Below are 27793 nucleotides of genomic sequence, written 5' to 3' on the forward strand. Positions count from 1 at the left end.
CAGGCCAGGTTGCTTCTCAGCGTACTGCTGTGGGGGGTGTGTGTGGAGGGTGGACCAACCTGGGATGAGGCCATTGCGGGGTCGGGGACCAATCTTGCCATATTCCCAGACAGAGTAGAGAAAAAGGCAGAGGGAAGAGAAAGAAACAGGGTTTTAGAGGATTTGGGAGCTGCTTTTGTATGGTTGGTCAGTGGGAAGGATACAGAACCCCTGGAGGCCTCTGGCCCTGGCATAAGGGCTATTTTTCTGAACATTTTGAGCAGTGACATTAGCGGAGAGAGCGTGCCCGCATTGGAAGAGGTCGTCCTCTTTGCACAATGCTGGGACTCCATTAAGACGTTGTCCCAAACCCTTGGGACAGGCAGGGTGATGGTCACTTGCAATATGATGCCTTGACCGTCGGGGTCCGCTTTCCTATAGCATGAATCCCAGCCCAGACTGCGCATCCTGCTCGTTGGTTGTGCAAGGAGCCAAAGGCTGGTGCCTTGCCCTGGAAGGCCTCCTGGCCGGACGCGCGGGTCCCGCCCGGATTCCCGCCCTGACTCTGGCCGGAGCATCAGGTGGGGCCCAAGACACTCGCAGACCAGGCTGCCGCGGCCTCTCCCGGATCCAACAGGTCGCCTGCAGCTCGTCCACACTCTGGCTGGTGGTCCCGGCACATTTGCAGGCTCCAGCGGGTGGAGACGGCTTGGTGGGGGAGATCTTTAGGGCGCACGCCGTGACCCACTTTCCCCCCGCGGGAAAGGCTTCCCAGTGGGCGGACCCAGGAAACCCCCTCCCCGGCTCAGCCCCGGGCCCCCAGGGACACGCGGCGGCCCGCTGGGCACTGGCCCCCCAGACCCCCGACACTGCCGTCCCGGCCCCCAACTCGCGGACTACAAGTCCCGGCAGTCCCCGCAGCTGGCACCTCCCGCCTCGCAGCGGAGACCACCGGCCGTCCAAGCGGCGGGGCTCCGGCTGTGCTCGTGGCCGGGCCGGGCGGGGAGGCCGGTCCCGCGGGCGGGGGCAGGGGCGGCTCCGCGGCTTCTCCCGCCGCCGCCGCCAAGGGGAGTTTCCAGGAAGTGGCCATATTGGATCCATTCAGCCGCAGCCGCCCGGGCGGAGCGCGTCCCGCAGCCGGCTGGTCCCCGTCGCGGCCCCTGCGCTGGTCCCGGCCCGCCCGCCCGGTGCGGAGCTCGCCATGGCGGCCACCGACCTGGAGCGCTTCTCGGTGAGAGCCCCGCTGGGCCGCGGCGCGCGCGGGAGGCGCGGGGCGCAGGAGGGGCCGCCTTGCAGCTGGCGGGGGGCGCAAGGCGGGCTGTCAGTGCCCCTCGGCCGGGCCTCGACGCCTGGTCAGCTCGAGGACCCCGGCGGGGACTCTCAGCCGCGCTAGCTGGGGGTCCCGGAGCGTCGAGCGGCCTGCCTTGCGGGGCGGCTAGCCGGGGTCACCTCCTGGGGCGCAGGCAAAGCAAATCCCTTTCGCGGGAAGGAGCAAAGACCCGCCTGGCTCCGGGCAGGTGCGAAGACAGGGTGCCCCCCTCCGCCCCCGACACGGGGCCGCAGGGAAGGGTCTGGGACACTCCCGACCCCCATCGCCTAGGATGTTTCTTTCTGCACACTTGGGGAGATTCCTGGCCACGCAGGTGTTGCGGGATAGGTACAGCGGGGGAGAATGGAGCTCCAGGGATCCGAGGAAGTCCCCCAGATGAGCTCAGGGCAGTTGCGGACTTGAGTCCTGAAGACCCTGGGCCTGCTTTTCCTTCCTCCCCCGCTCCCCTCCGCCCCCGCTTTCCGCATCGGGATCCTGGATGCGACTCCAGGCAGGTCAGGCCTCAGTGGTCGGGTCTGCGGCAGCCATTCCCCAGGAGCTGGAGGGATTCCAGACTCAGCCCAGTGGGCGTTTATTTGGGTTCCAGTCCAGGTCCTCAGAAGGTTGACGTCCCTGGTGGTCCCTGCAGGGGTCTCACTGGGCCGGAGCCTGCCGATAGCCAACTTACTAAAGGTTTTCATAATTCACTCGGGGGAGGGAGGCCTTTGGGGTGTTGTGCCTGGACGTCCCCTGCTGTCTAAGGCTGGATCTGGGTGTGTCTGGGAGGCTAGGCTGTGACAGTGAAGGAAGCTGTGTCCTCTTGCCAGCATGTGAGGCTCTGGTCGGCTGGAAGGGGGAGGAGGGGGAGAAGAAAAGGAGGAGGAGGAGGGAGGCCCAGGATGTTGGAGGGAGGGGGGAATTCTGAATATGTGAACGATAACGAATTGGTTCTGGGGCTAAATAAGGGAGCCAGGACTTATGTAAGTAATGCTATAAATACTGTCATCCGAATTTATATATGTAAATTTTCCCTTTAATCTGAAAATACATTTCTTCGTCTACTTTGGAAATGTGCATGACTAAAGCAGGAGCTCTGGGTTTCATAATTTCTAGACTGGGTTGTTTTATTCCCATTGGGGAGGGGGGCTGTATGTCGGTTAAGTAAGTTTAAATACATGAGGAACAGATTCAGGGGCTGGGCTGCTCAGAGATTAACTTCGCCTCGTGTTATAAATTGGAATTTATGTACGGAAGGATGGCAGCACCTGAATCCTAACAGACCTGTTGATTAGCTGGAGGCCAAGAGACCCGTGAGTGCCTGGGTGTCTGCATGTGTGTCTGTATGCATTTTCTGTGCCCAGCTGACTGGAAAGTTATGTCTGGGTCTTGTCTGTGGCCAGAGGTTTAACAGTTGATCTTGCAGGTGGGAGAGGTATGTAGAGAAACCAGAATCAGACAGCCTGATAGGAATCCTAGACACTCCTTGTTGGCCATGTGACCTTAGGCAGGTTATTTAACCCCTTGGTGCTCTCGTGCGTATAATGGGATAGAAATATTACCTCTATCATAGAGGTATTGTGAGGATTCAACAAGAGAATCCAGAGGATGTACTTAGAGCTGTGTCTGGCACATGGTAAGGACACAATAAATAATATATGCTACTTATTGTCCATGTGGATGTGAGGACTGGCCCCCTATGTAAGAAGGCAGCAGAGGATGTATTTGCCCTGTTCATGGCACTTGGGGTAGGGCTTCCATCCCTGCTCGTCCAGAGATGGTCCTCAGAAGGTTAGCTGAGAGGCCAGGTTGTGGGTTGGACAGGCCTTCCCCTGGGCTCCTGTGTTTGCTCTCGGACCATTCCTGTGAGGAGTTTGGGTACTGGCTGCGGGCTGGCCAGGGCACAGAGAGGGGACTGACTCAGGCAAGGGTGTGGAGCCTGAGTGCAGGGCCTTGGTTGCTGTGCCAGCTTCAGCTGGAGGGATGGACACCTTCCACACCCTCCGCACTTTGGGCTGTCAGCCTCCTGGGAGGACTTGGGTAGGGTTGGATTTGGGTGGAGACCTTGGGTGGAGTTTAGCCTGAGTTTAAGAGTCTGGACTCCATTCACCCCTCCTGGCTTGTCATCTTGGGAAAATCATTTCTGCCTTTATCTTGCTGTAAAATGGGCACAGCCACACTGATTCCTCAAAGAGTTTGTGGAGGGTTAATTGCAGTCCATGGCATGTTTGGAAATATGCTGAGGTGCTTCGCAAGCCCCAGGATGTGATGGAGTTGTGTCAAGTCTACGCTGTCCCTCTGGCCAGCTCAGAGGTCAGACTAGTACTGCAGGGCCTGAGAATTGTCCTGACCTGGAGCTTAGACAGCATACAGAGTTTTACTTTGAGATGGATGTGCACTGGGTTCCCATGTCCTCACATAGCATGGTGTACACCCCACAGGCCAACAGCCTTGGCATCTTGACCTGGCCCTGTTCCAACCTAGATCAGCCGTGGGGTGAGGGTGGGCATCCCCTGTGTGTGCGTGGGTGGGGCAGCCCTCTGGGGAGGGTCTGTTGCTTTTTGCCCTCCTTGGACAGCCAGACTCCTGTCCATTCTTGTTCCCAACTCCTCCTAACTGGAACCCTGACTCTAGGGCTCAGCCCTTCCTTCCCCAGGACCAGCTCCGGTGTTTCTCCTGCCAGAATCTTACAGGTTCAGACCCTGTGGTGAAAGACCCTTTGGGTCCTGGGGAAGGTGAAGCTGAGGGGGAAAGGAAGAAACGTGCAGCACGCAGCCTCACACTGGCTTTCTTCCCAGCCAGTCACTTACCCCCATCTCTGCTTTATCCCCAGCACCATCTGTCACTTCCGTTGTCACCCCTGTAATCTTGATACTTCCCCAAGAAGCGGGCTCTCCAGGGAGTACCTGGTCTCTCCTGAAGCAGGAATTGGGAGCCCTCACCCAAGTGGGGCTCAAGGTCTCTGTCAGAGAGGTATCTCCCCATCTTGTATAAACAGCCAGTAACCTCCTTGCTGAGCCATGCCGAAAAGAAATGGGAGTTGAGCAAGAAACACCTGTGCAGCTCTCAGGGCACATGTGAGCACCACCTGCAGAGCCACAGCTCTGCCCTCTCCCCTGGGAGGTGAGTCTGCCTGCCTCCCACCCTTTTGGGCATCATAACATACTATGCGTGCCCACCTCAGGAACGTCTGCTTGGGGTCTTGATCGCAGTGCATCAGAGCTGCAGGGCTGATATGAAGGTGTTGGTCATCCCAGGGAGCACACACACTAGGAACAGAGAGGATGGCAAGAAGGAGACTGAGCACAGGGCCAAGGAGGAGGGAGACTGGATGGAGGCTGGGAACTCAGCGTCTGACTTTTGTCAAAAACCTTGGATGACAGGGAAGGCAGTGGGTGCTTTGTGCGCATTGTCTTGTTGATGCCAACAGCCCAAGGCTGGGTGAGGGTGCAGACTTTGGTCATTGGCCAGTAAAGGTCGGGGGAACAAGATCCAAACTCTAACACCTGAGATGACAGAGAGGGTGGAGCCCTCGGATGGGCTAGGTGGAAGCATATATTATATTTGGGGCAGTAACTACCATAAATGTCTCTGTGGCTCAAGTCCAGCTACCAGAAGCGAGCAGCTGCAGGATGATAGAGCAAAGGGCCTGAGGGCCAGTTGGCCTCTGTGTGTCCCTTGCAGCCTCCCCAGCCTTCCTGCCTCTGTGCTGCCAGCTTGCGTCTCACGATCCCCAGGCATGGCTCCCAAGGCAAAAGCTTTGCCAGACAACCAGATGCAGAGCTATACATGCAGGATGGAGACATATCTGCCTGGGGAAGAGACACCCTCCCAAGGTCTCCATGCCCTCATGGTAGAGCTGGGGCACTCTGCTGGCTTCTTTTGGAGCCATCTGAACCTTCAGAGCTCTTGTAAGCACTTGGGCTGGGAAGAGGCAATGGAGGACAGGGCAGGGGTCATCATGGCTCTGCGTGCAGTTGCCCTACATGTTCTTGGGGCAAATTAGATATTCTCCTCAGGACACATGGCTTTCAGGTGTTTCCTATCCTAGAGGCCAAGTTAGAGGGACAGAACCAGCAGAGGAAGGTATAGGGGCCCATGTCGGCTGGCGGGTGGCTGGCTGTTTTCTGAGAGGCCTCCAGGGCTCGGACTGCCTGAGGCCTGAGGTTCAGGAGGGACTGTGGGTATGGTCCCAAGTCCACTTGCCAGACCTGGCTCTTGGGACTGGGTACAAACTAATGTTGCACTGGTGTTGGAATGAATGGGACAAGCAACAGAGAAGTATAGTGGTGCCGCCCCCATGCCTCTGCTGACCCGTGTTGGTGCCCGTGCAATCCTCTACTCCTTTCCAGCACTGGCATCCATCTTGGGGTTGGAGGGAAGGCGGGGCACCTTTGCTGCCCACATTCTTCCTCTAAGGGTTTCATTTGCTGGTGAAACAGAGGCCGCCTCCTCCTGCCAGTGATATCCAGACCACTTGTGGCTTTCCCTGTTACAAGGCAGTGGTGACTGCCACTGGAGTCCCTGAGCTAAGTGAGAAAATATGAATGCCTGGAGTTCTGGTACCTTCTGCAGCCCAGAGTGCCTTCCCCATCTGCTCTGTGGTGGGATAGACCACTCCCTCTCAGGAAGCACAATAAAGGCCAAGAATGTGTCTGTCCTAAGACTGGGGGTTGGGGTGGCAAGCATTGGCCCAGCTACCGGTAACTGTACTTTTAGCTTCCTGGAAATCAGATTTTGATGGGAAAAGTGTGAAACACACTATCCCAAATTAATAAGCTGCGGCCTGCCTGGCTGTGTGCAGAAAGGGAAGACAGTGCCTCTTAGTGAGACAGAGAAGCAGAGACAGTAGAGTATTGGGGTCAGGGGATGGCTTTGCTCCCAAAGTTCTCCCAGGATGGGTGGAGCAGGACTGGCCTTGTGAGGATGATTGGCAGCCCAGATGCTCTCTCCCTCTTACCTTGACTGCTATCATGTTGGCACCATTGAGGGTGATCCTTGCTTGAATCTTCTCCCAAGTTTTCTGTTCCCACTGTAGGAGAAATATGCTTTGGCTCCCAGGTGTCCTCTTGATTTAGGACAGGTATATCCTGCCTCTATTCTTCCCTCCTGGCCCAGGGTAGCAGCATCCCACCCCCACCCTCCCATATATGTCTCCTTGGTTATTTCCCGTAACCTCTGACCTGGGCTTAGAGGCTTGCTGTGGAATCCTGGGACCAGAGCCTAAGCCTTTCCTGGGAAAATTCCTAGGATTCCTCTCAGGCTCAAGGACAATTGTGCTTATGACCGCGACCATGGGTTCTGGCTAAAGGCCTCTGCTCTGGCTATTTAAGGCCCAGGCTGCTGGGAGCAGCTAGAGTCAGGGCTAGCATAGTTTGTGCCAGGAACATGGGTGGAGAAGGCTCCCAGTGGTGCATTGACTCCTGGATTCATTGCTCAGTTACTTAATTGGGCCACCCCCAGGGCTGGGGCTTCCCTGGGGAGTGGGCTTCCTGTCTGCCTTACTGGGTGCACAGGTGAGTGGGTGCTAGGCATGGAGCCCAGAGGAAGAAAAGCATCCAAAGTCCAAGGCACTGGAGAACTCTGAAAGGCCGGGGTTTGGGGGCTGCTCTTTGTCCATTATTCAGGAGCCAGTCCACCTATGGTGGGGCATCCTTTCTACTCCCATCACAACAGCCAGCCTAGTTTGGGGGTTTGGATCACAGAAGTCTTTATTCACCCACAGCTTCTCTAGCTCTGTTGGTTTAGACATTCAGCAGATTTCCAGTTCTTTCCGGATAAAAAACCTGTTTTTGTGTGTGGGCAGCCATGAGATGCAGTTTCTTCCCAGATCCCACCTTGTTTCTTGGTAAAAGGGGCAGCTCCTCCTCTTGGCTGCTCTAGGAGTGCTGCTCTAGGAGGCTCAGACAGAGCATTTCCTGATCAGGAAAAGGGCGTCCTGGTTATCCACTGGGCTGCATAACAAAATGCTGTTCTCTACTTTGTCCTGGACGGCCGGGCATGGAGGCACACAGCCGGCCTGAGCAGTTATTATTTTGGTTGTTGTCTTTGATGTGCCAAAGAAATGATGACACAGCCTGGGCCTGGCTCAGGAGCCAAAAGCTTGTTAGTGATTAGAGAGGGGATAATCGCCCCATGGAGTTTCTCATTGCGTGTGTAGAGCTCAGAGCTGCCAACTCTCTGTATCCTGAGACTTTGAAGACATTTAGAACCTCCACCCTTGCGTGAGCACCGCAGGGAGCTGGGTGTGTGGAATGAGCCAGAGGCTTTGGGTCTACCTCTTTCCCAGGTCCAAGAAATTGTCCCGCCTGAAGGCTCCTCCCCACAGAGCAGTCTGCCATGGGGCTTCTTGACTTGAGAATGGAGCCTGGCTGCATGGTCCTTCCAGCTCACTCTCCCAACAGAGCTGGCTTGCAGACCAGCAGCCTTTGGCCCACACCAGCCCCCCTGACATGTTGTATTGGGCCCTCATGGTATTCTCAGTTTGGTTGTAAATCTTTAAAAATTACAGAATTTCACATGAAAGCATACATTTCTGGGCTGGGCTCACACCTTTGGGAGGTTGAGGTGGGTGGATCACCTGAGTTCAGGAGATCAAGACCAGCCTGGCCAACATGGTGAAACCCCGTCTCTACTAAAAATACAAAAATTAGCCAGGCCTGGCGGCTGCGCGCCTATAATCCCAGCCAATGGGGAGTCTGAGGCATGAAAATCACTTGAACCTGGGAGGTGGAGGTTGCAGTGAGCTGAGATCACACCACTCCAGCCTGGGCGATGGAGCCAGACTCTGTCTCATAATAAAGTAAAATAAAATAAAAATAAAAGCATAAAGCATATACAGCAATATTATATATATATATATACATATATATATATATATATATATAGAGAGAGAGAGAGAGAGAGAGAGAGACGGATTTGAGTTCTCTTTAAAAATGAGAAGATTTGGCAACACTAGATCTGCGTTCCCACAGTTGGCTGGAGTTGTGGAACTGCGGCCACCATGGATGGAGCATAAGCATGGGCTCTGCAGTTCTCTGCCATTCCCACCTCTCCCCGGGAGCCCCCACGCTTGGTCGAGTCAGCGGCTGTCTTTCATCCAGCAGGCAGGGAGTGATGTGACTAGAGGCGTGGGCTTCACAGTCATGTTATCTTCATTCAGATCCTGGCTTCACTCGCCTGAGCAATATGGTCTTGGGCAAATTACACACTCTCTTGATGCCTTTCTTGTCTCATCTGGACAATGGGGAGGCTGCTACAGCCTATTTCATAAGGCTGATGTGTGGACTAAATGAGATGAAATCAGAGTTGCGCATATTAAGCGTGCAATACATGTTAGCTGTGTCTGTTGTCACCATTGTTATTACTGTGCTGCTCCCCTTCACCCATATATGTTACTTGCCTGGCTTCTAAAGGCATCTGAATTTAGACTCTTCCCTCTGAAGTCAAGGATCTGATGTCTTCATGTTTTCATTGGCAGCCATCCCAGTTCCTGGCACACAGCAGATGTGTCCAGTAAGCGTGTGTTGAGTGACTGAATGAATGAGTTGGGAGCCTGCTAAGAACAGGGGAGGTAATAAAGCAGAGTGGTTTGGGACAAGAGCTTGGACTGCTCTCAAATCCCTGCTCTGCTCTGGTTAGTTCCCTAGCTTCTGTGTGCTTCAGTTTCCTCCCCTGTAAAATGGGGATCATCATGGATTCTGCCGTCCACAGTGAGAAAGGACTAAGTAAGAGCCTGGGTATAAATCACTTGGCTTAGTTCACGGATGGTGGTTCTCAGTGAGTTGTTGGTATCATCTCAGACGTACATTCCTTCCTTTGGTCGTGAACACTGAGATGTTTTACCTTCCACGCTGTCCCTCCTTTCCTGGCTCTCTTCGCTTTCTCCCTGTTCCTCTGCATCTAGAGTTTTGCTTTGGATCCTATAGTACTGAAGATGTTTCATTTGCAAGTAATAGATAATACCACTCAACTAGCCTCAGCAATAAAGAGGATATGGCCAGGGGCAAGGGGAAAAGCCCAGAGATAGGCAGACACTGGCTCGCTCTCTTCTCTGTGATTTTCTTGGCTCTGCCATCCTGTGAGTGGACTGCAGCCTTAGGCTAGCTTCGTTAATAGTCAAAAGATGGTCGTTAAGGCTCAACTTGCATCACTTGCCTGTACCTGCACCAACCATGGGATCATGCTGATTGGCTCCCACACCGGGGAATTGGAACTGTGGTCTTACCTACCAAATTGCAGGGCTAGTAGCCACTGGGAGAGCTGACTCTATTTCTGAGTCATGGTAGCTGAGATGTGGAGGAGGTGCTTCAAAAGCTGCTGGTTCCTTCTAGGTTGTAACCCCACTCAGGCTGGTAGAGATGCCTGGGGCAGGCCCCCTGGAGCAATTTAGATCACATGTCAGTGCCAAATCTATGGTCAGGGAGTTGGCATTAGTGAGATTCACCCCTTGGTAAAGCCGGGAGGTCAGATCAGTCTCCTGGGACCAAGTAACAACACTCTCCCCATCAGGGCCAGTGGTCATTCTTCTGTGTGTGTACATGTGTGTGTGCATGCACGCTTCATAGACTCAGAACCCCAACTGGTCCCTGGGGCTCCTGAACAGACATTGCCCCAGATGTGTGGCCCCTGCAATAACAGAGTGTAGCCTGGGCAACTACTTAGGGATGATGACCTCCCTGTACCCACACTTCCACAGAGGTAGCTGAGCTGTATGAGGGGAGGACACTCTGCAGTTGCTGTGTGTGGATAGGTGGGTTTATATGAGACCTGACTCCACCACTCCTAGTGCTACACCTAGCCTCTGGAACCTAGAACTGTAAGAAAGTGGAGGAAAACAGGAAAGGAATGGCTTCTGCTTCTCAGTAAGTGCTCTGTGGCTGTGTGTGTGTGTGTGTGTGTGTGTGTGTGTGTGTGTGTGGTTTCCAGACACAGCTGACTTGGTGGGTTTTGGCGGCAGACTACAGGATGTTGGATTGCATCCTGATTGTGTCACCCCTTGGAAGAAGTGGATGAATAAACACATAGCCTTCTTTGCAAGCATAGCACGCTCTAAATTTTGGAGATTTTCAGTTTTGCATGATAATAAAAAAGCTCTAGACTGACTGTTGTGTCCTTCATTTGATCCTCAAGCTACCACGAGCAGGTGGAACAGAGGCTCAATAATGAAGCCCTGTGTAAGGTGGGGAGGTGCCCCAATGCCATAGCAGTTGAAGGCTGTGTTCAGTAACTTATAAATGGTAGCGTTGTCCAGCATGTTGGGCATAGTAATGGGAGGGAGGGAAGAAATGAAAACCTGACCTCCCCAACCTGCAGCCAACATAGAGAAGCTTATAGAATAGGTGGAGAATCAAGATGCATTAAAAAAGGATAACCAATAGTACTAGGAAACAGGATCACTGCTGGGTGAGGGGTCTGGAATGTAAGTGCTTGGGGACCAGGTGAGAGCAGGTGCCAAGGAAAAGGTAGAGTAAGCTGTAGACCCCAGGGGAGGGGTGGAGTTTGAAAAGGGAGCTAAGAGTTACCAGCTGGGCTGGAACCAGGCCAGTGAAGAAGGCCTGGAATGCCACACTAAGGGATTTGGACCTAACCCAGCACCTCCTAGGATTCATTAACTGCTTTTTATGTAGACACCAATGAGACGAAGCTGCCTTTGGGACCTCCTTTTCCAATGATGTTTGCAGCCCTAAGGAGACCTGTGCTTGAGTGGGGAGATTGGTACATGATGCTTTGGGGCTGGGTGATGGGGAGAAAGGGTTAGCTATAAGAACAGAGGCTCCATTGAGAGAGAGTTGTGGGAGAGAGCAGGTTTAGGGGTAGCCCTGACTTGTTTGAGGGGATGGTACAACTGCCCAGATGGACCATGTGGGGTCTAGGCTGCCAGCACCCACACTTGGGAGTCATGATGCAAGGCTGCTGTGGGACATCAGTCATGGAGAAGAGAAGGTTGGGTTCGAGTGCCTGCCAGGGTTCTCTGGTTGGGAGGGAAGGATGACCAGAGGGGTTCAGGCCAAGGCAGTGGGCTGCAGCACAGGTCAGCTGCTCAGGTGCTGAGGAGACACCTCTGTGGGGCAGGAGCCAGAGCCCCCCATCTGGTCCTCACCCCCTGCCTGTATCCACATCTGCACAAGGACTCCCACTGGCCCTTTCTCCTGGGCTGTCCTCAGCTGGACCTGCTTCCTCCCCCCGCAGCTGTGGGCAGAAGAGACTGAATCCGTTGCCCTTTCCTCTCCTTCCTCTTTCTAGCTGTCTCAGGGCAGGGGGGCTCAGCAATGGAGGAGGCATGTCTCTGCACAACATGGATCTGTCTAAGGTCTGCCCTCCAGAGGGACTGAGCCTGGGAACCTTCTCTGGGGTAGCATTTTACCCCATTCCAGGGAGTCAGAGAAACCAGCCACACAAGTTGGAGTGTGCCCATGACCTGCTTTGGGTCCTCATGGTTTCTTTTTAGAGAGTGGTGGGTCAGCTCTGGTGGCCTTAGCTCACTCGGGGCATGCCGCCCAGCTCTTTGCTAAGCCCAGGCCTCCACATTCTCATCCGGAACTTTCAGTGTAGACAACCAGGGTTGAATGGGGTGGGAGGGTGGCAGGAGCCAGGAGCTGGGGGTCTCTAGAGAATACCACTGAGGCAGAAGGGAGGAGGCCTCAGAATCTCAATCCCTTTGGATCGACCCCCAGTGGGGGATTGTCTGAGTGAGGGCCGGCTCCTTGCAGGAGTCCTTGCATGAGTCCCACATGTGGGTGTGTGAGGAGCAGCAGTGAACATGGAGGACCACGCACCCAGCTGATGGAGGAGGCCCCCCTGAGGCAGCATGCATTTGAGGGGTTGGACCACACCTACAATGCCTCAGCAGGAGGGGCTGGGATGGCTGGGCAGGGGCAGCATTCCCCCTCTCCTTAGAGCTGGCTGCAGGAACAAACACTCTCCAATCTGGGCCTCTGGGACCATCTGGGGCCTCCTCCTGAGTAGGAAAACAGGTGGGCCCTTAGGGGTAGCTGCCACAGCCCCTAGGACCACCTGTGCCAGGAGAGATGGAGCCCTCAGCCCAGGCATCCCTGGCCATCCCAAGTGGAGCAGAGCCACAGAGTGGAAGGGCGTTTCCCCCCCGGCCATTGGGCTCCCTCTGGGGAAACTTGGCCTGGAGTTGGTGTTCAGGGTGTGTCTGAGATTTGTTGACAATTCAGACAAGGGACAGGGCTGTTTTGCTGTTTTAACTCAGATTTAGCACCCACCCCTGCAACATTGACCTTTCTTCCCCGTTGGGCTCATGCCTTGCTTTATTTCTCTCTTGGCAGAATGCAGAGGCAGAGCCCCGGAGCCTCTCCCTGGGCGGCCATGTGGGCTTTGACAGCCTCCCTGACCAGCTGGTCAGCAAGTCGGTCACTCAGGGGTTCAGCTTCAACATCCTCTGTGTGGGTGAGTGTCAGGGCCTGGCCTCAGACAGAGGGTGGGTGAGAACCTCCTAGAAGAGGGGGTGCTTCTAGCCCCTTGTTGAGCTGCAAGGGGCCTTCCCAGCAGAGTGAAACTTTGGGGGTGTCAGGATGAGGATTTGGTTGGTGTCTCTGCCAGGGTCAAGGATAGAGTTGGAGCCAAGGCCTGACACAGCGTTGTCATGAAGGGTAAACAGAATCAGCACATGAAAGTGCTTTGTAAACTGGGGTGTTTATCACAGAGATCCAGGTTCATTTATTCATTTGTTCATTTAAAAAATATGTACTCATTTACTGCTTCCTACCATGTGTCAAGGACGTTATGGTAAACAGCTCTGCCCCTCATCACCATATCCTGTGGTAAGTGCTTCAGCACACATATGAACAAATACAGCCCCGAGCAGAGAGGCTCTCAGAGGCTGCCTGGGACTCCCAGAAGGGCACAAAGTGTTGTGCTGGTCCCTCTGCAGGTGCGCTTCAGCAAGCAGCCCAGCCTAAGATCCCCCAGCTAAAACTGTGTGGATCTGGGGCTGCCCAGGGTGTGTAGGTTGAGCCACTGGTAGCTTCAGACCCTGGTCCTCCTGGCCCCATGACCACCCTGGGCCTGGGAGGGGTGGCGTGTAGAGCAGGTTATGTGTGAGGTGACTGGGTCTGCAGTGGTGTCTACACAGCTGCCCGGCTCTGCCTCTTCCCTGCTCCCTGAGGACACATCACACATCCCACACAGCCATGTCTTCTGTCCAAGTCCGACTTTTGGCTTTTTCTTCCACACATTATTTCTGAGGCTACAGGAAAAGATAGTTCTTGGGGAATGGGGGTGAAGAGGGATGGGGTGGGTGGCCTGCTTCTCTCTCTTGTCTGGGGGCCATGGATGCCTGAGACCTGCTGGGCCTAGCCACCAGCCAAGGCCAGCCTCGGTTCCAGCCTTTGCCACCTGCTTCTTCCCCTTCTGTCCCCACCTCTCAGGGGAGACCGGCATTGGCAAATCCACACTGATGAACACGCTCTTCAACACGACCTTCGAGACTGAGGAAGCCAGTCACCACGAGGCGTGTGTGCGCCTGCGGCCCCAGACCTACGACCTCCAGGAGAGCAATGTGCAGCTCAAGCTGACCATTGTGGATGCCGTGGGCTTCGGGGATCAGATCAATAAGGATGAGAGGCAAGAGGCGGGAAGGGCGGCCCCACTGAGCCTCCTCCCACCCCACCCACACTGGCCCCCATACCAGTAGCCCAGCCTGCACACTTCAGGCGGCCAGGGAGGGCCTCTTGGGGAGAATCTAAGGCTCTGTGGTCACCAGCTGACCAGTTACTCCTTTAGGTGTCTGGAGAAGGGGTCAGCTGCCTGCACCTAGTCAGGGATCCTCAGGCAGAAGCTCTTTGTTCCCAGAGAGAAAAGGCAGGGGTACAGCCTGGCTTGGCCCTGAGCCCTGAGCCCTCCAAGCCCCAAGCCCCCGATCTCTGCTGCCAGCCTCCTGGGTGATGGAGCTGTCTGTAGTTACAGGCCCATCGTTGACTACATCGATGCGCAGTTTGAAAACTATCTGCAGGAGGAGCTGAAGATCCGCCGCTCGCTCTTCGACTACCATGACACGAGGATCCACGTTTGCCTCTACTTTATCACGCCCACGGGGCATTCCCTGAAGTCCCTGGATCTGGTGACCATGAAGAAACTAGACAGCAAGGTATCCCTTTCCCCATCCGGTTCCATGGGTTCCATAGTCTTTCCTGGGGTGTGATGTGGTGGCTGCGTCATGCCTGTCCACTGTGGTCCTCAGGGACCTGGTCGGGGGCTTGAGGGCGGACCCCCATTGGCTCGATCCTCTCTCTGTCTTGCATCTGTCCCTCCTGCTCCAGTGGCCCCCGTTGCTCTGGGCTCTTTCTCCAGAGTCCTGTGCCTGGGGTCTGGCCCTGAGCCCCTTGCAGCTGAATCATTCTCTTTCTCAGCCTTGCTGGCCCCTCCCCCTCCTGATAGGCTTTCTTCCCCCTCTCTCTTCCTCTTGCCCCAGGGAATCTCCCTTCCTGTCTCAACCTCTTCTCTGCTCATTTTCTGTCTCTCAATTCCTAATTTCTAGCTCCTCCCTTCACTTCCCCCTCCCTCCCTGACATAAATGTCCTTTGCTTCCTTCTGAGCCCATTAGGGAGAGGAGAGTTAAGGCCCAGAATTGGGATGTGAATGAGGAGTAGGTACTGTTAAGGACAGAGAATGGAGCAGCTTTATGGGAAGATCAGGAAGGGTTGTGCATCTTGAAGGGCATGTGGCCGCACAGCCCCTCGTCAGCTCTCACATGACTGCCCTCCCATCTCGGGAGTTAATTTTTATTGTGAAAAACGGGATAGCCTGGGCCTGGCAGATTTTGAGGTCTTCTTATGGCTCCTTTTATCTGCTTAGTAGGGAGCATAGCCCCCCACCACTCCTTCTGTCAGGCCCCAGGCCAATTCGGACCTTCAGAGCATTCTGGCTCAAAGCTGGATATGCTTTGGGGGAACAATTTTGGGGCTGGATGGTCATTTGGGGGAACCAGGGCTGTAAGAAGCACTGCAGCCCATTGTTAAAACCCATCAGAATGGCCACAGGTGGCTGGGTTTGCACCATGACTGCCTGTGGGAGGAGTTCCATCCCTCTGGCCTCCCGCCCCCCCCGCCCAGGGATATGGCCTGGGCATGGGTATCCGTATCCTGGGCATGGCATGGGAACCATTGCTCAAAATAGCCAACCAGCCTGCTGTCCCCTCCCCTGAACCTGGCAGGTGAACATTATTCCCATCATCGCCAAGGCTGACACCATCTCCAAGAGCGAGCTTCACAAGTTCAAGATCAAGATCATGGGCGAGCTGGTCAGCAACGGGGTCCAGATCTACCAGTTTCCCACGGATGACGAAGCTGTTGCAGAGATTAACGCAGTCATGAATGTGAGCGTTGGGCGAGGGCCTCAGGGCCCTGGGGCCAGAGGGCGAGGAGCCGGCACAGATCTGACACAGCCCCAGGAGACTCTTGTTCCCCAGGATTCCAGCCTTAGCTTCTCCAGGACAGAAGGGTGGGCATCTGGAGCTGGCCAGTCTTACATCTATGGGCAGGGGACAGGAGGCATCTGATACTGGGCCTACACTGGGGACCCTAGGTATGGGTGTCACAAGATCTAGACTCAGGGAGGAGCCTGGAAACTGAAGGAGTTGAGCAGGCTTAAGGGTTTGGGAACCTGGAAGGGAGCCCGGCTCACAGGTTCTTTCAGGGAGCTCTGATGGGTCCTGGGAAGCCCAAGGGCTGAAAGAACAGCCTGGAAAGTCAAGAGCACCAGGGAGGGGGTTGAGGGTTCAGCCCACTCCCCTGTTTGGAGTTCTGGGACATTTCTCCAGAAAAGAGCCAAGAAGTAAGCATCTGGCCCTGGAGCCTTTGTTCAGGTCTGGCAGCCCCTCCCTAGGACCCAGGGGCAGGGAGGGAGAGTCTGCCATTAGCCTGTGTCAGCTCAGGGCTCATGCATACCTGGGCCCCTTTCCAGGCACACCTGCCCTTTGCCGTGGTGGGCAGCACCGAGGAGGTGAAGGTGGGGAACAAACTGGTCCGAGCACGGCAGTACCCTTGGGGAGTGGTGCAGGGTGAGTGTGGAGGGGAAGTGCATCCCCAGCTGGGGGTAGAACTGAGTCCCCTGGCCTGCCCTGCTGCCTGTTTCCTCCCCATGCCCACCTGCGTGCCCATCCTGACTCTGGAGTCTGCCCACCTGCATGCCTGCCTGATGCCCCACCGGCCCTCTGGTTTCAGTGGAGAATGAGAATCACTGTGACTTCGTGAAGCTGCGGGAGATGTTGATCCGGGTGAACATGGAGGACCTCCGCGAGCAGACCCACAGCCGGCACTACGAGCTGTACCGGCGCTGCAAGTTGGAGGAGATGGGCTTTCAAGACAGCGATGGTGACAGTCAGCCCTTCAGGTGACAGCCTGAGCCAGAGTGAGCTTGTCTTCACAGCTGTGGCCAGACACGCCACACTGGCATCTGTCCCCTGGGGGACCTCAGCATCCTCTTACCCTTTGTGCCCATGTGATTCTCCTTCTCTGCCTCTGCCCTACCCAGTTCTGCCACAATCCCATCTTTGCCTCTCTTCTCTGGGTCTCCACAGCCTACAAGAGACATACGAGGCCAAGAGGAAGGAGTTCCTGAGTGAGCTGCAGAGGAAGGAGGAAGAGATGAGGCAGATGTTTGTCAACAAAGTGAAGGAGACAGAGCTGGAGCTGAAGGAGAAGGAAAGGGAGGTGTGTGCCAGCTGGGGGCTGGGGTTGGGGAGCTGAGGGAGGGTAGGCCCGGCTGAAAGTAGAGGTGGGGCTGCCTTCCCGGCCCAGGCTCAAGCCCTTCTCTTCTTGTTCCCCTCATCTTCTGCCCCCTTTCTGCTGCCAGCTCCATGAGAAGTTTGAGCACCTGAAGCGGGTCCACCAGGAGGAGAAGCGCAAGGTGGAGGAAAAGCGCCGCGAACTGGAGGAGGAGACCAACGCCTTCAACCGCCGGAAGGCTGCGGTGGAGGCCCTGCAGTCGCAGGCCTTGCACGCCACCTCGCAGCAGCCCCTGAGGAAGGACAAGGACAAGAAGAAGTAGGTGGCAGGCTGCCCCTGCGCTGGCTCCTCTTGCTCCTGTGGGCTCTTGCTTCCATTCTTGTCCCTCACCTCCCTTCTCGCTCTCCTGCTCGCCCTCTCTTGCCCTTGCCTGTTTTGTTCTCCCTCATCATCAGCGGCTCTCCCCCCAGCTTTCTTGCTCGCCTTTTTCGCTAGTGATCCAATATCTTGTGGTCTGGATTGCTCTTATACTCAGGCACTCTCACTTGTTCTCCCCCTCCCTCTCCCTTCTCCCATTTTTTCTCCTCCTCTTCCTCCTCCTTCCCCTTTCTTGCTCACCCATTTGCTCTCCTGCAGCCCCCTTGGCAGCTGTGGCCCTGCTGCAGCGTGGTGAAGGTGGAGCCTCACAGGCAAGGCGCAGCCTGGAGAGGGTGCAGCTGCAGGGCTCTGGGAATGCTGGGAATGGTCTTTCAGGCCAGGGGAGGGACAGGACCTGGGAATGTCAGCATTTCCAGCCAGATTGGAAAAGCCATGGTGGTTTCTGCTTGGACAGCTGTGGGGCATCCCTCCTCAGTCTGTGGGACAGTGTTGTGTGGCCTGTATTGGCTGGCAGGTGGCGACAGAGAACTGTGGGTACTTGCGCCAGCGAACACCAGCCTCCTGGACACTATCCTGAAGGGCGCACAGCTATCCTGAAGGGCTTGCAGGGCTGAAAGGAGGAAAGCAGCTTCCCACAGGGGCTCTGTGGGTTCTTTGGGGGAGAGGGGCTGCCCTTCAAGTAGTGGCTAGAGTTGTTCCTGCAGAGTAGTGAGAGGAGAGAAAGACTGGATGGCAGGGAGGCCCTTCCCAGCACCAGGAGTGCACTCAGTGGAGTGGCCAGGTGGGGACAACCCTGAGGCGCTTCTCCCTGGTGATCTTCATAGCCTGTTTCCACACCCCTAGCTGGAGTTCAGATGTCCTGCCTGCTGGGGCTCTCCCTTGCCCACCCACCTCATTCACAGCCATGCCACGTCACACTGTAGGGATCCTGTCCATCCCTGCTTCTCCTTGCCCCAGCCTATCTTGGGTACCATCCTTCTCTTGCCAACCTAGGAACTAAGCAGGTGAATCCATCCTGGCCCTCATTCTTGGGATCCATTTCCTCCTGGGATATTTGGGGATGTGTATGCCCAGGCCCTTCCTTCCTTGGTGGCAGTGGGGCCTAGCCATTAGGGCCATGAATGCATAGTTAGCTGTGGCCCTGGGCTGTTGCTTCTGGTGTTAGCCCTGCCCCCACCACACCCCCAATATGGCATTTCCTAACCACATGTGCACACACACTGTCTTTCTCTCCTGCCCCATCACATACACAGACTCAGGTACATATCTACCGGCACACATAGTACACACATGCACAGAGGCCCACAAACACATACCAAGGAGAAGAAACTCACAGGGCTTCTTGCTGGGGGAGAGAGGGGGACAGAACCAGGTACTTCAGAATTGGTTGCCAATTTTCACTCCTAAGGTCTGTCCTCTGCTTCAAGACAGATCCTCTTCCTTTTGATGCCCGGTAGCCCCACCCCAGCAGCTGACAGTGCGGGGACAGATGTGCCCCTGCCTGTCCCCAGGGAGGACCCCAGCACTGTACTCCCCTCAGCCATGAACTTCCCCTCTGCTCTGTGTTTTTTTCCAGCCCCGCTCCCATGCCCATCTCTCAGCTTGGTGGGCGTGGGGGCTCTGCGAGTTGGAACCTGTGTAGAGTTCAAGCTGGCAGCTCAGAAATCAGGATTTTTCTGGGAGGGGGTGGAGGTCTGTGACCCAGGTGCTGGCACCCAAAGTGACTTTGCTCTACTTCCTGCCATCTTATTAAGAAGAGGTAGCCAGGATTCCCTAGGAAATACGCTGTGGAAACAGCAGACAAGGATCTGTGGCCAGCTCAGGGTCTGAGGGCCAGTGAAGGTGGGTGCAGGCACGCTGAAAGGACACCAGCACAGCCCTCAGGATGGGGCTTGTCACTAGTGTCTGGTCTCCCTGCTTCTCCCATGTGGCCTGGGCTCCATGATGTGCTCTCTAGGCCTGGGCCTGGAAAACAGGTCTTTTCTGTTTGCTCGACATGCTAGAAAGCTTCAGTCAGTTTGGTCCCTGGGAGAGAAAACTCTCTTCCTGTGACAGCCCCATGGAGGCCAAGAGTGGGGTAGGTGGGGTAACTGGGAGCACTCCTTCATGCCACCCTGGTGACGGGACTAGTGTGAGTGGGAGTGCATTTTTGGAATGGGGGCAGGGGTGTTTTTCGTGACCATTTGAGTGGTTCTGATTGGTTGTACTTATTCTTTAAATTTTAATCCAAATTTTTTACAAAATTACTTCCCAATCAGATCTTGACCCTCAGCTTGAGATACCACAAACTGAAGTGAATTCTCTGCTTTGCTGATCACAAATGCCAAACTGATTGCCCTTTCTCAGTGTCCATTTTTGCTGTCTTTTGCTTCTGTTTGATTTGGTCTGTGTATCTTTTAATGTGTCTGTTTTTGTTTTGTTTGTTTTATTTTTATTTTTCAGTTAACGCACGCACAGACTTACATGTCAAGAGTGGACTTTAGACTTTCATGTGTTAAGTTGCTTGAGTTACACCTTGTGACCCTTCTCCCATAACATGGTGTGAGGACGGACTGGGAGCCGGTACAGACTCCAGTGTTTACAGCCTTGCTTCCCCCCACCCGACCCTGGCCGCAGGCTGCCCCAGGCCTGGGGGGCCACCCCTCTCTATGCAAACACGTAAAAGCCATGAATGCTGGAATCCAAAACTGACGAGGTTTATTTTTTTCAGAGCCAGTGGCTGGTCTTCCATTTACAGTGTCACTATTCCCTGACGGAGCAGTTATGTGCCACTCTAGCGAAGGCCCCAGCCGGGATGCTAGGCCTAATTGTTCATCGTGGAGATGGCAACTCACGTGGTGCCCTAGGTGCAGCTGTGTGGTCTGGTATACATGCTGCAAAATTCACCCAGTTCCCCTCGTTTTAATTTTTCTAACCTAGACCTTAATTTTAGTAACTTTAAAACACTTCTAAATATTTATTTTGGCACCAGCCTCAAGACAAATAATATCCTCTCCCATTATTTTCATAAGTAACACAGATTCCCTGATTTTTAAAAACTAAAAATACCGCTAAACCTTTCTTATGTATAAAGTATGCCTATCATATACAGGGAGAGGTGGGTAATAAACTTCCTGTAATGACAGTGTTTGGCATTTCTTTATGGATGGAAGTGGAACATGAACGAGACCATGTCCAACGTTTTTACTGTGAATGTAAATGGAACAGCAGCCCAAAGCCATTGTCTGTGCCCAAGAGGTGCTGCCTGAAACAGGGACCAACTCCATGTGTGTATGTTAAGTGTTTGACTCCAATTAAGACTCCCGGGCAAATCCTGCATATTCCAAATGCAAAGAGTGCTCAGTGGGAAAAGGGTTGTTACCTCAAAGTCATTGCTTCTTTCCTGGCTGGGTCACAGGGTGAAGAGATGAAGGTGTCTGATGTATATAGGCAATTAGGGGAAAATGAGCAGCAAAGGAGCTTGCCCCTTCAGCTGCACTCCAAAGGAGAACATTTTAAGAAAGTACTAGCGTACTAGCAGCTTTGATTCTTCTGTGCTCCTGTAGGTTTACAAGCCACCGAGAATGTCAGTGTTGAGAATACGGCCTGGTAAAATGGGAGATGGAAAATGACTAGATGAGAGGAAGGGTAGCTTTAATGTTAAAGCGCCATGCTGGGCACTGGAGCTACCCAGAGGAATGCATAGCGCTCCCCTCGAGGAGCTCACAGTCTAGCATACTCCCTGGCTGGAAGCCTCAGGAAGCCGCGCTAATTTATTATGCAATTGGTAGTTTGCTTTTCATGCCCCTGTCTTCTTTCGCATGACCATTTCCCCCTTTCTGCCTGGCCTGCATTATTTATCTCCAGGACCAAGTCCTGGCTTCCTCCTGCGTCCCTGAGATGATGTTCTGCTCAGGGAGAGGTAGGGGATGAGCTGTGTGTGTCCACTGAGGCACGGCCAGGAAGAGGCAGCTTTTACCTGCGAGGTGCTCCATGCTCCAGCAGCAGAGCAGGTTCTAGTGACAATTCTCCAAGTGTTTATGCCATGACCAGGAATGGATCTCAATTTTGTGGGGCTGGAAGCTTGAATTATCTAGAAAGACTTAAGAAAAACAATATTAATATAAAATTAGGTACAAGGCCTTGGAAGGGGCCCTGAAGATTAAGCTTCATTAGCTTCACAGTAAGTCCACATCTGGTTGTAACTGAAAACTGATGCTTCATTGAGGTTATCTAAAAAGGTAAACTGGCATACCCAGGGCAAATGTGGGCTGCCAGTGGCTCATTTCTAGGGCAGTTTTATGTCTGAAAGTGTATTCAGTTGGGTCAGAGCTTGACCTTTAAGATAGCCTCTCTCAGCTAATGTATTTCTAAAGATGAGGCCTGGTGACCCAGCAGCTTCCTTGGTTACATAAGAAATGAGAATTCCTGGTTCATGGGCCAACCTGGGACTCTGGAGTGGGCAGATTGGGCCATTCGTACGTTGTGGCATGCAGGTTGCATCCCGGGTATACTGAAAGGCCATACTCATGGCTGGCTGCCTGCCTGTGGGTCTAAGCCTTCCTGGTATCTTTAGGGACACTTGACAGACTTGCATTTTCTGAAGTCTGAGCTGCCTCTACAGGTCTCTCTAGCAAGCCTCACCGCACCTCTCCCCCTGCTGTTTGTGTTTGGAATTTTATCATCTTTAGCTGAGACCAAATTAAACCTTGGTGCATAGGGTGAGCTTAAAACTTGGCACTGTTTAACAAGCTAGCCCTCATAGAATGTGACTATGTCTGCAGGGTCTCATTTACCCCTCCTTTTCTCATTGTCATTTGTTGGCATTATTAGGGCTGTCTTACAGGATCGTGTTGGCATTTACTGTCATGTCTTTCATAAATCTTGTTGGTTTGGGGTAGAAGAATCACCATATAATTTGGTGTCCAAACTGGGACTATTGAGCAAGGGGATGCTGTTAATTACACCAGGTCAACAGGAATGCACCGGAACTGTCCCAGGCCAATGGGGATATATGGTCTTTTTAGTTGTGGGTACCTGATCTAGGTGGTTTGTAATTGTGCTTACGGACTGCATATGCTTGTGTATGTCTAAATGTGGGCTCCCTGTTAAGTGGGGTTCATGGCTAAGAGGCCCAAGGGAAGTGTGGCTTTGCTAGACTGTTACGTTAACCTGCTTTTCTAAAATTGCTTCACGTGTTAATTCATTTACTCCTGCATTCATTGACTGTTTTTGTTCTTTTCCACTCACTTTGTACTCATTTTTTTCATTAAATTTTGCATTTATTTTGAGTTCCTGTGGTGTCTTTTTTGGGCAGTAGCTCTTCTGATTTAACAAGTTTCCTGAGCCCATTAATCTGCTGTAATTGTGGTAAAATACAGCTTGTCTGTTCTGTGAATTTTGTGGAGGTTGATCTACTTCTGTAGGAATTGTTTTAATAGGAAACCCTGCTACTGGCATCTGTGAAAGGCTCTTGGATAAGTGGGAGATGGAGGAAAGAGTCATAGGAAAGTCACACTTAGGAAGGTAAAGGTGCAGCCTGTGGTCCACAAATCTTTATTGGGTCCCATTCTGTTGGGTGCAGGACATGACAGAAGGAGCACCTGCCCTCTAGGAGTGTTCCTCTTTAGCAAAAAGGCTTGCCAGGGGACTACTAACACTCGAGTGCCAGGACCACTCAGAACCACATTCCATGCATTAACTCCTCTAATCCTCATCCTAATCCTATGATTAGGGACCATTATTCTCCCCATTTTATAGCTGAAGCACCGAGGTTTAAGTAATTACCCAAGGTCACATGGCAAATTAGTGGAGAAGTTGAGATTTGAACACTGGCAGTCTGTACCCTTAATTCTTGGGCTACAGCTGCTCCTTGGCATCTCAATGGGATGATGAAAAAGTGGTAGAAGTGTGGCCAGTGTTAAAGGACACAGCTGGATGGTGTAGGCTCATGGACCTGAGACAGTTTTATAGAGGTTGAAAGCCCTAGGGGACAGGCAAAAGTTTGGTTGAGGAAGGGCGACTGGTGGTTGAAAGGTGGTAAAAAGTACATGGGTTTGCTAAGGAGCTTTCTCCATTAAGTGCTAGGTAGACTCTGGGAAGACCAAAATGAGAAAATGGGGACTGAGATGGGGATCCCTTCAGGGAGAGTGGTGTGCATACATCCCTAATGAAGGTATAGCTCAGCTCCACCTGTGGGAAGGCAGGTAGCAGGGAGGCAAAGTATTCACCAAGCTTGGAAGGACAGAAACTCTCCAGGAAGCCAGCATGGAGGAGGGCCTCCTAGGTGGTAGAAACATTATCAAATTACTTGGCTCATTCATTTCAGGGAAGTACTGTTTGGACAAGTTTAAGACAGGTTCATGATGCTCCCCCTGCCCTGTTCCTCCCTGAGCCTACCTACCTTTATTTGTGCCATAGCATCTGCCTCTGAGCTTTTTCCATCTCCATTTTCTTCAGCCTCACTCTTTCACCAATCCCTTCTACAGGTGGGGTCAAAAGGAAGATGGATTGTATCTATATTTATCCCTGAGAAATGTTTCCCAATCTCTGGGTTGAGGTGGGACAGGAGTTCCTAATATCAGAAAAGAATATTAGAGGGAAGTAAGATGGGACCTGGGACCACAAGAGAAACCTGAAAAGCACACACGACCTTTTAAAATCTGCAAGTGTGATTTTGGGAAGAAAAAGTTAGCTTCCCTATAGAAGAGTTCTATCATTTACAGAAGAGCAGAGCAGAGGATTGTCTCTTACCCTCACAGATCCCAGAACTCACAGATCTACCCTCTGCTTTCTCCAAGAGGTTGAGTTGGATCAGCTCTGGGAATCTAGCTTACATCTAGAGCCACCTGGTTAAGCAGCCCAGATGTCTTCCAGCATTCCCCAAAGCCCAGGACACCCAAGCTGGTATGGGCCCTCGGGATGGTCTCCTGCCTCATGCACTGTGCTCCCACTCACACTGGAAGGAAGGAGGCAGAGAGCACTCACGGCTACCACTGGAAGCTGTGGCTGTGAACAGCATGGCCTCAGCATCTCCATCTGTAAAATGGGTGATGGACTAGAGGAGAGTTCTTGATATGCCCTAGGAAGTAGTGTTCCAAATGTATCTTACTCTCGCAAGCCTAAATGCATGGTAGCTCATATATGCAAAATAAGATTCTTATAGGATTGGAAGCAATTAAAGTTTATTTTTAACAAAAGCTCCAACAAGCAAAAGTGTGTCAAGAAAAAATAGAGATGTATACTGACTCTATAATACAGACAATTATAGGACATCTGGCCCTTGACCACTTTGCACCTAGTAAATCATTCCCCTCCCACCCCATGGCTTAGCACATTTACCAAAAAAAAAAAAAAAAAAAAAAAGTTCACAGTGGAAGATTTCACAAACCACCTCTGAATGTGTGGCTCAGTCATTCATGTCCCCAACACAACTTACACAACCCCAGCTGGCATCTTCGTCAGCTGCACTCCCCTGCTTAGAGAATGGCTCTGTGGTAGCACAGCTTGAGAGAGGCAGCTGGCTCCTCCTTACAGCCATGCTAGTCACTTCCTCCTCCTGGCAGCACTGTGGTTGGAGCCAGCTCGGCCTCAGAACCTGCTCATCCCAACAGAAAGCGCTCAGAGCTACGCCTCCCATCACAGGTGTTAGCCTATAATACCCATTCATTAGCGCAAAATCCCTCTGGTTAAACTAATAACTTAAACCACTTTGCTTAAGAGTAACAAAGGAAAGATATGCTTAAAGCTTTCTCAAGTTGCATTACACAAAGCATACTTTATAATCCAGTCCTTGTAAAGGGACGACATAAGTCATGGCCATGTCCGGATAAATGTGTCTGCAGAGACTGTCCCATGTAAGGAGTGGCAGGCAGGGTAGTTGGGACTGGAAGCACTGCATATGTGTTTGGGATAGGCCTGGGAAGTTGGAAGGATCTGGTCAGTCAGAACCAGCACCAGCCTTTCAGCCCTGAGCCAGGCCTGCCTCTTGGTCTCACATTCCAGCGCTCTCTGAGGCCAATGCCAACCCTTGCTAGAGAAGGAAGGAAAAACAAGCTGCCATTTGAACATTCATTCAGGCTCCCTGGCTTCAGCCCAGAGGAGAAAAAGGGAAGACAGGGTCATGGTCTCTCAGACCACCCTGACCTCCACTGACCCCAGCCTGCCTTTCCCTCCCTTCTTTTTTTTTTTTTTCTAAGGACTCAGTTGGGAACTTTTTCTCAGTTTCTCTTCCAGGGCCACCTTCCCTTCTTTTTACAGGATTCCTAACAAGCCAAAGAACTCACAGTAGTCCAAGCCAGGAGGTTTCACATTATGCTCTGAAGGTCCTGGGGTGGAGGCAGAGGGGTTGGTTGGCAAGTGGCACAAAGCTGTCTGTGCAGGTGGATGACTGAAAACTTCTCAGCTGCCGCACTACAAGTTCTTTGCAGCAGCTGTACTGCATATTACCAACCTGTATTGGAGTAGAGTGGCCATCTTGAAGCTAAACCATCGTACATTCTAAGAAATTGGCCATTGAGTGCCAAAATGTTAGCATGAAGCAAGTTCAGGAAGGTCCAACCACCTAACTAAGGACCACTAACCCTACCATCTCAGGGACATCCATCTTCAACCTCAGTAAAATTGTCACTAATCTATGCATTCCATCCTAACCTATCTGTTCTGAGGGATTCTGACACACTCCTCTCCCCATGCCTCCCCCCGACAGCCCCAGTGCTTGCCTCATGGTACCCCAGAATCTGGTACCATACTCATACAAATGTGAAGTGTGAAGGAGTTTAGAATTTATGCTCCCCAGTATTAAGCTCAGGGTTGCTTCCTCTTAAGCTGGACATCCCCTTAACTCCCTCACAGTCTTCTTGGCTACAAGGGCTGCCATTGAGATACAGTTTCTCTCACTCTCAGAGACCACCCTCATTGGTCCACTGAAGGGAACACACGTTCCAAGTGCACAGAGCATGGCCTAGCCTTTGGGTAGACTCTTTCCAGGGTTATGGCCAGTACATTTTCCAGAGGATACAAGGGCGAAGGGTATCCCTTTGGGTTCAGAGTGCATCAGCTAAAGGGACAAAACACAGAGCCTGGTTTGGGGCAAAGTTGATGTCTACCTGTGCTTTCTTTAGCAGATCAGATATAGGAGCACACCAGTCGGGCATGAGCCTCTCCAACTCTAAGGTGATGATGACCAAGGCCAGTGTGGAGCCCTTGAACTGCAGCAGCTGGTGGCCCGCCATACAGTGCTGCAGCTGCCTGGTCAGGGATGCGACGTGGAGGGAAGGATTCCTCTGAGGCAGCAGCTCCAACACATGGGGCCAGCTCAGGACCACCAGGGCATGAAACTGGAGACCATGGTTTTTAATGTTAGAACAGAAAACCCCATACGTTTCATATACCAATGACCCAAAGTGCAAACAATTTAAATTTCCATTAGGGAACATCAAATGTTGCCCAACACTTTTCATTCCTATCCATGGGCCCATAAGGGGCTTGAGGCTTAATGCCCATTCTGTGGCCAAGCTGAGCTTTGACTCCAGAGAGAAAAGAAAGTCTGCTTTCTGACAAGGCCATTATGAGTGGAGAGTACCTAGATGACAATGTTTCCATTCTGAAAAATAGAAACATACTATTCAAGATGAAGTTACTGGTATCTGCTTATGATAAGAAGAAACTCTGCAACTTGGCAACAGTGGCCAGTTTTCATAAAGAAACCGCCCTTAGTAATTTAATCTTCATGTTTCATAACAAACCAAAATCCCATGACATTTCCACATTGCATAATTTTGCCTTACTAACAGAATCACATCCTTAAGGATGACCATCATTGCCCCAACTAAAACAAATACAAACTAATGTATGATATTTTTTTAAGTGCCAGATCAATATGGTCTAAAGCCTCAACAAGGATTGTGTGTAGGTGAATAAAGACAGCTAAGTGAATGTGTGTAAAGTGTAGCAAAAGCAGACAGATATTTATGTATTCATAGAATGGAAAGTTAAATATTTTTGCAGTGTGTATTTAAAAGAGAAACTCACCATAATAGTGCCGTCTAAAAATCTTTGTAAAGTTAATTTAATGTCCTTTAGAAGTGGGAGTCTGGTGGAACTGTGTTGGATTTAAGATACCTTTTTACTCTTCCGTATGTCACAAGCCTCGTGGGTCACCTCACTGTGGTGCATGGGCAAGGACGTGTGCACGCCTGTGCTTTGCCGTCCTATGTTATAAACAGCTGTTCCAAAGGCATAAACAAGTTTAGGGTAGACTCTTTAAACGCCTCCTACTCACTACAGTCAAGAAGTCCAGCGGTGTCCCGATATAGAGGTCCCAGTGCAATGTGTCCAGAATAGCCAGCTCCATCCTCAGCAGCTCATTCGGGGAATAGTCAGAGCCATAGTGCTTTATAAAGTCGTTTACTTGTGGAATTACCTGTAAAAAGAAAATAAAGAGGCCAAAGCCCTACAT

At 52.5% G+C, this 27793-nt stretch overlaps 1 protein-coding gene across 8 annotated transcripts; it reads left to right on the forward strand.

Annotated features, from left to right (window-relative positions):
* Window positions 1-40: 40 nt before the first annotated feature.
* SEPTIN8 (septin 8) lies at window positions 41-27793 on the forward strand. 8 transcript variants are annotated; one of them, XM_017532443.2, is made up of 11 exons: window positions 1129-1210; window positions 11531-11597; window positions 12580-12700; window positions 13681-13876; window positions 14213-14399; window positions 15465-15626; window positions 16214-16310; window positions 16474-16642; window positions 16830-16962; window positions 17105-17295; window positions 26457-27793. In XM_017532443.2, the coding sequence occupies exons 2-11, from the start codon at window positions 11568-11570 to the stop codon at window positions 26620-26622; spliced, it is 1452 nt and encodes a 483-aa protein (XP_017387932.1). In that variant the 5' UTR covers window positions 1129-1210; window positions 11531-11567; the 3' UTR covers window positions 26623-27793. The 8 variants fall into 8 exon arrangements, with proteins under 8 accessions (XP_017387925.1, XP_017387926.1, XP_017387927.1 ...); XM_017532436.2 differs by lacking the exon at window positions 11531-11597 and having other exon boundaries at window positions 41-1210; XM_017532437.2 differs by lacking the exon at window positions 11531-11597 and having other exon boundaries at window positions 41-1210; window positions 26460-27793.

Source organism: Cebus imitator, unplaced genomic scaffold, assembly GCF_001604975.1.
Source record: "Cebus imitator isolate Cc_AM_T3 unplaced genomic scaffold, Cebus_imitator-1.0 Scaffold76, whole genome shotgun sequence".
NCBI classification, from domain to species: domain Eukaryota; kingdom Metazoa; phylum Chordata; class Mammalia; order Primates; family Cebidae; genus Cebus; species Cebus imitator.

Bases quoted from the DNA above. Each gene is read 5' to 3' on its own strand.
- SEPTIN8 (XM_017532436.2), top strand. From the start codon at position 422: ATGAATCCCAGCCCAGACTGCGCATCCTGCTCGTTGGTTGTGCAAGGA. The intron at 13,877-14,212 runs GCAAGAGGCGGG...AGCTGTCTGTAG, and splicing joins CAGATCAATAAGGATGAGAG to TTACAGGCCCATCGTTGACT. The intron at 14,400-15,464 runs GTATCCCTTTCC...TGAACCTGGCAG, and splicing joins TGAAGAAACTAGACAGCAAG to GTGAACATTATTCCCATCAT.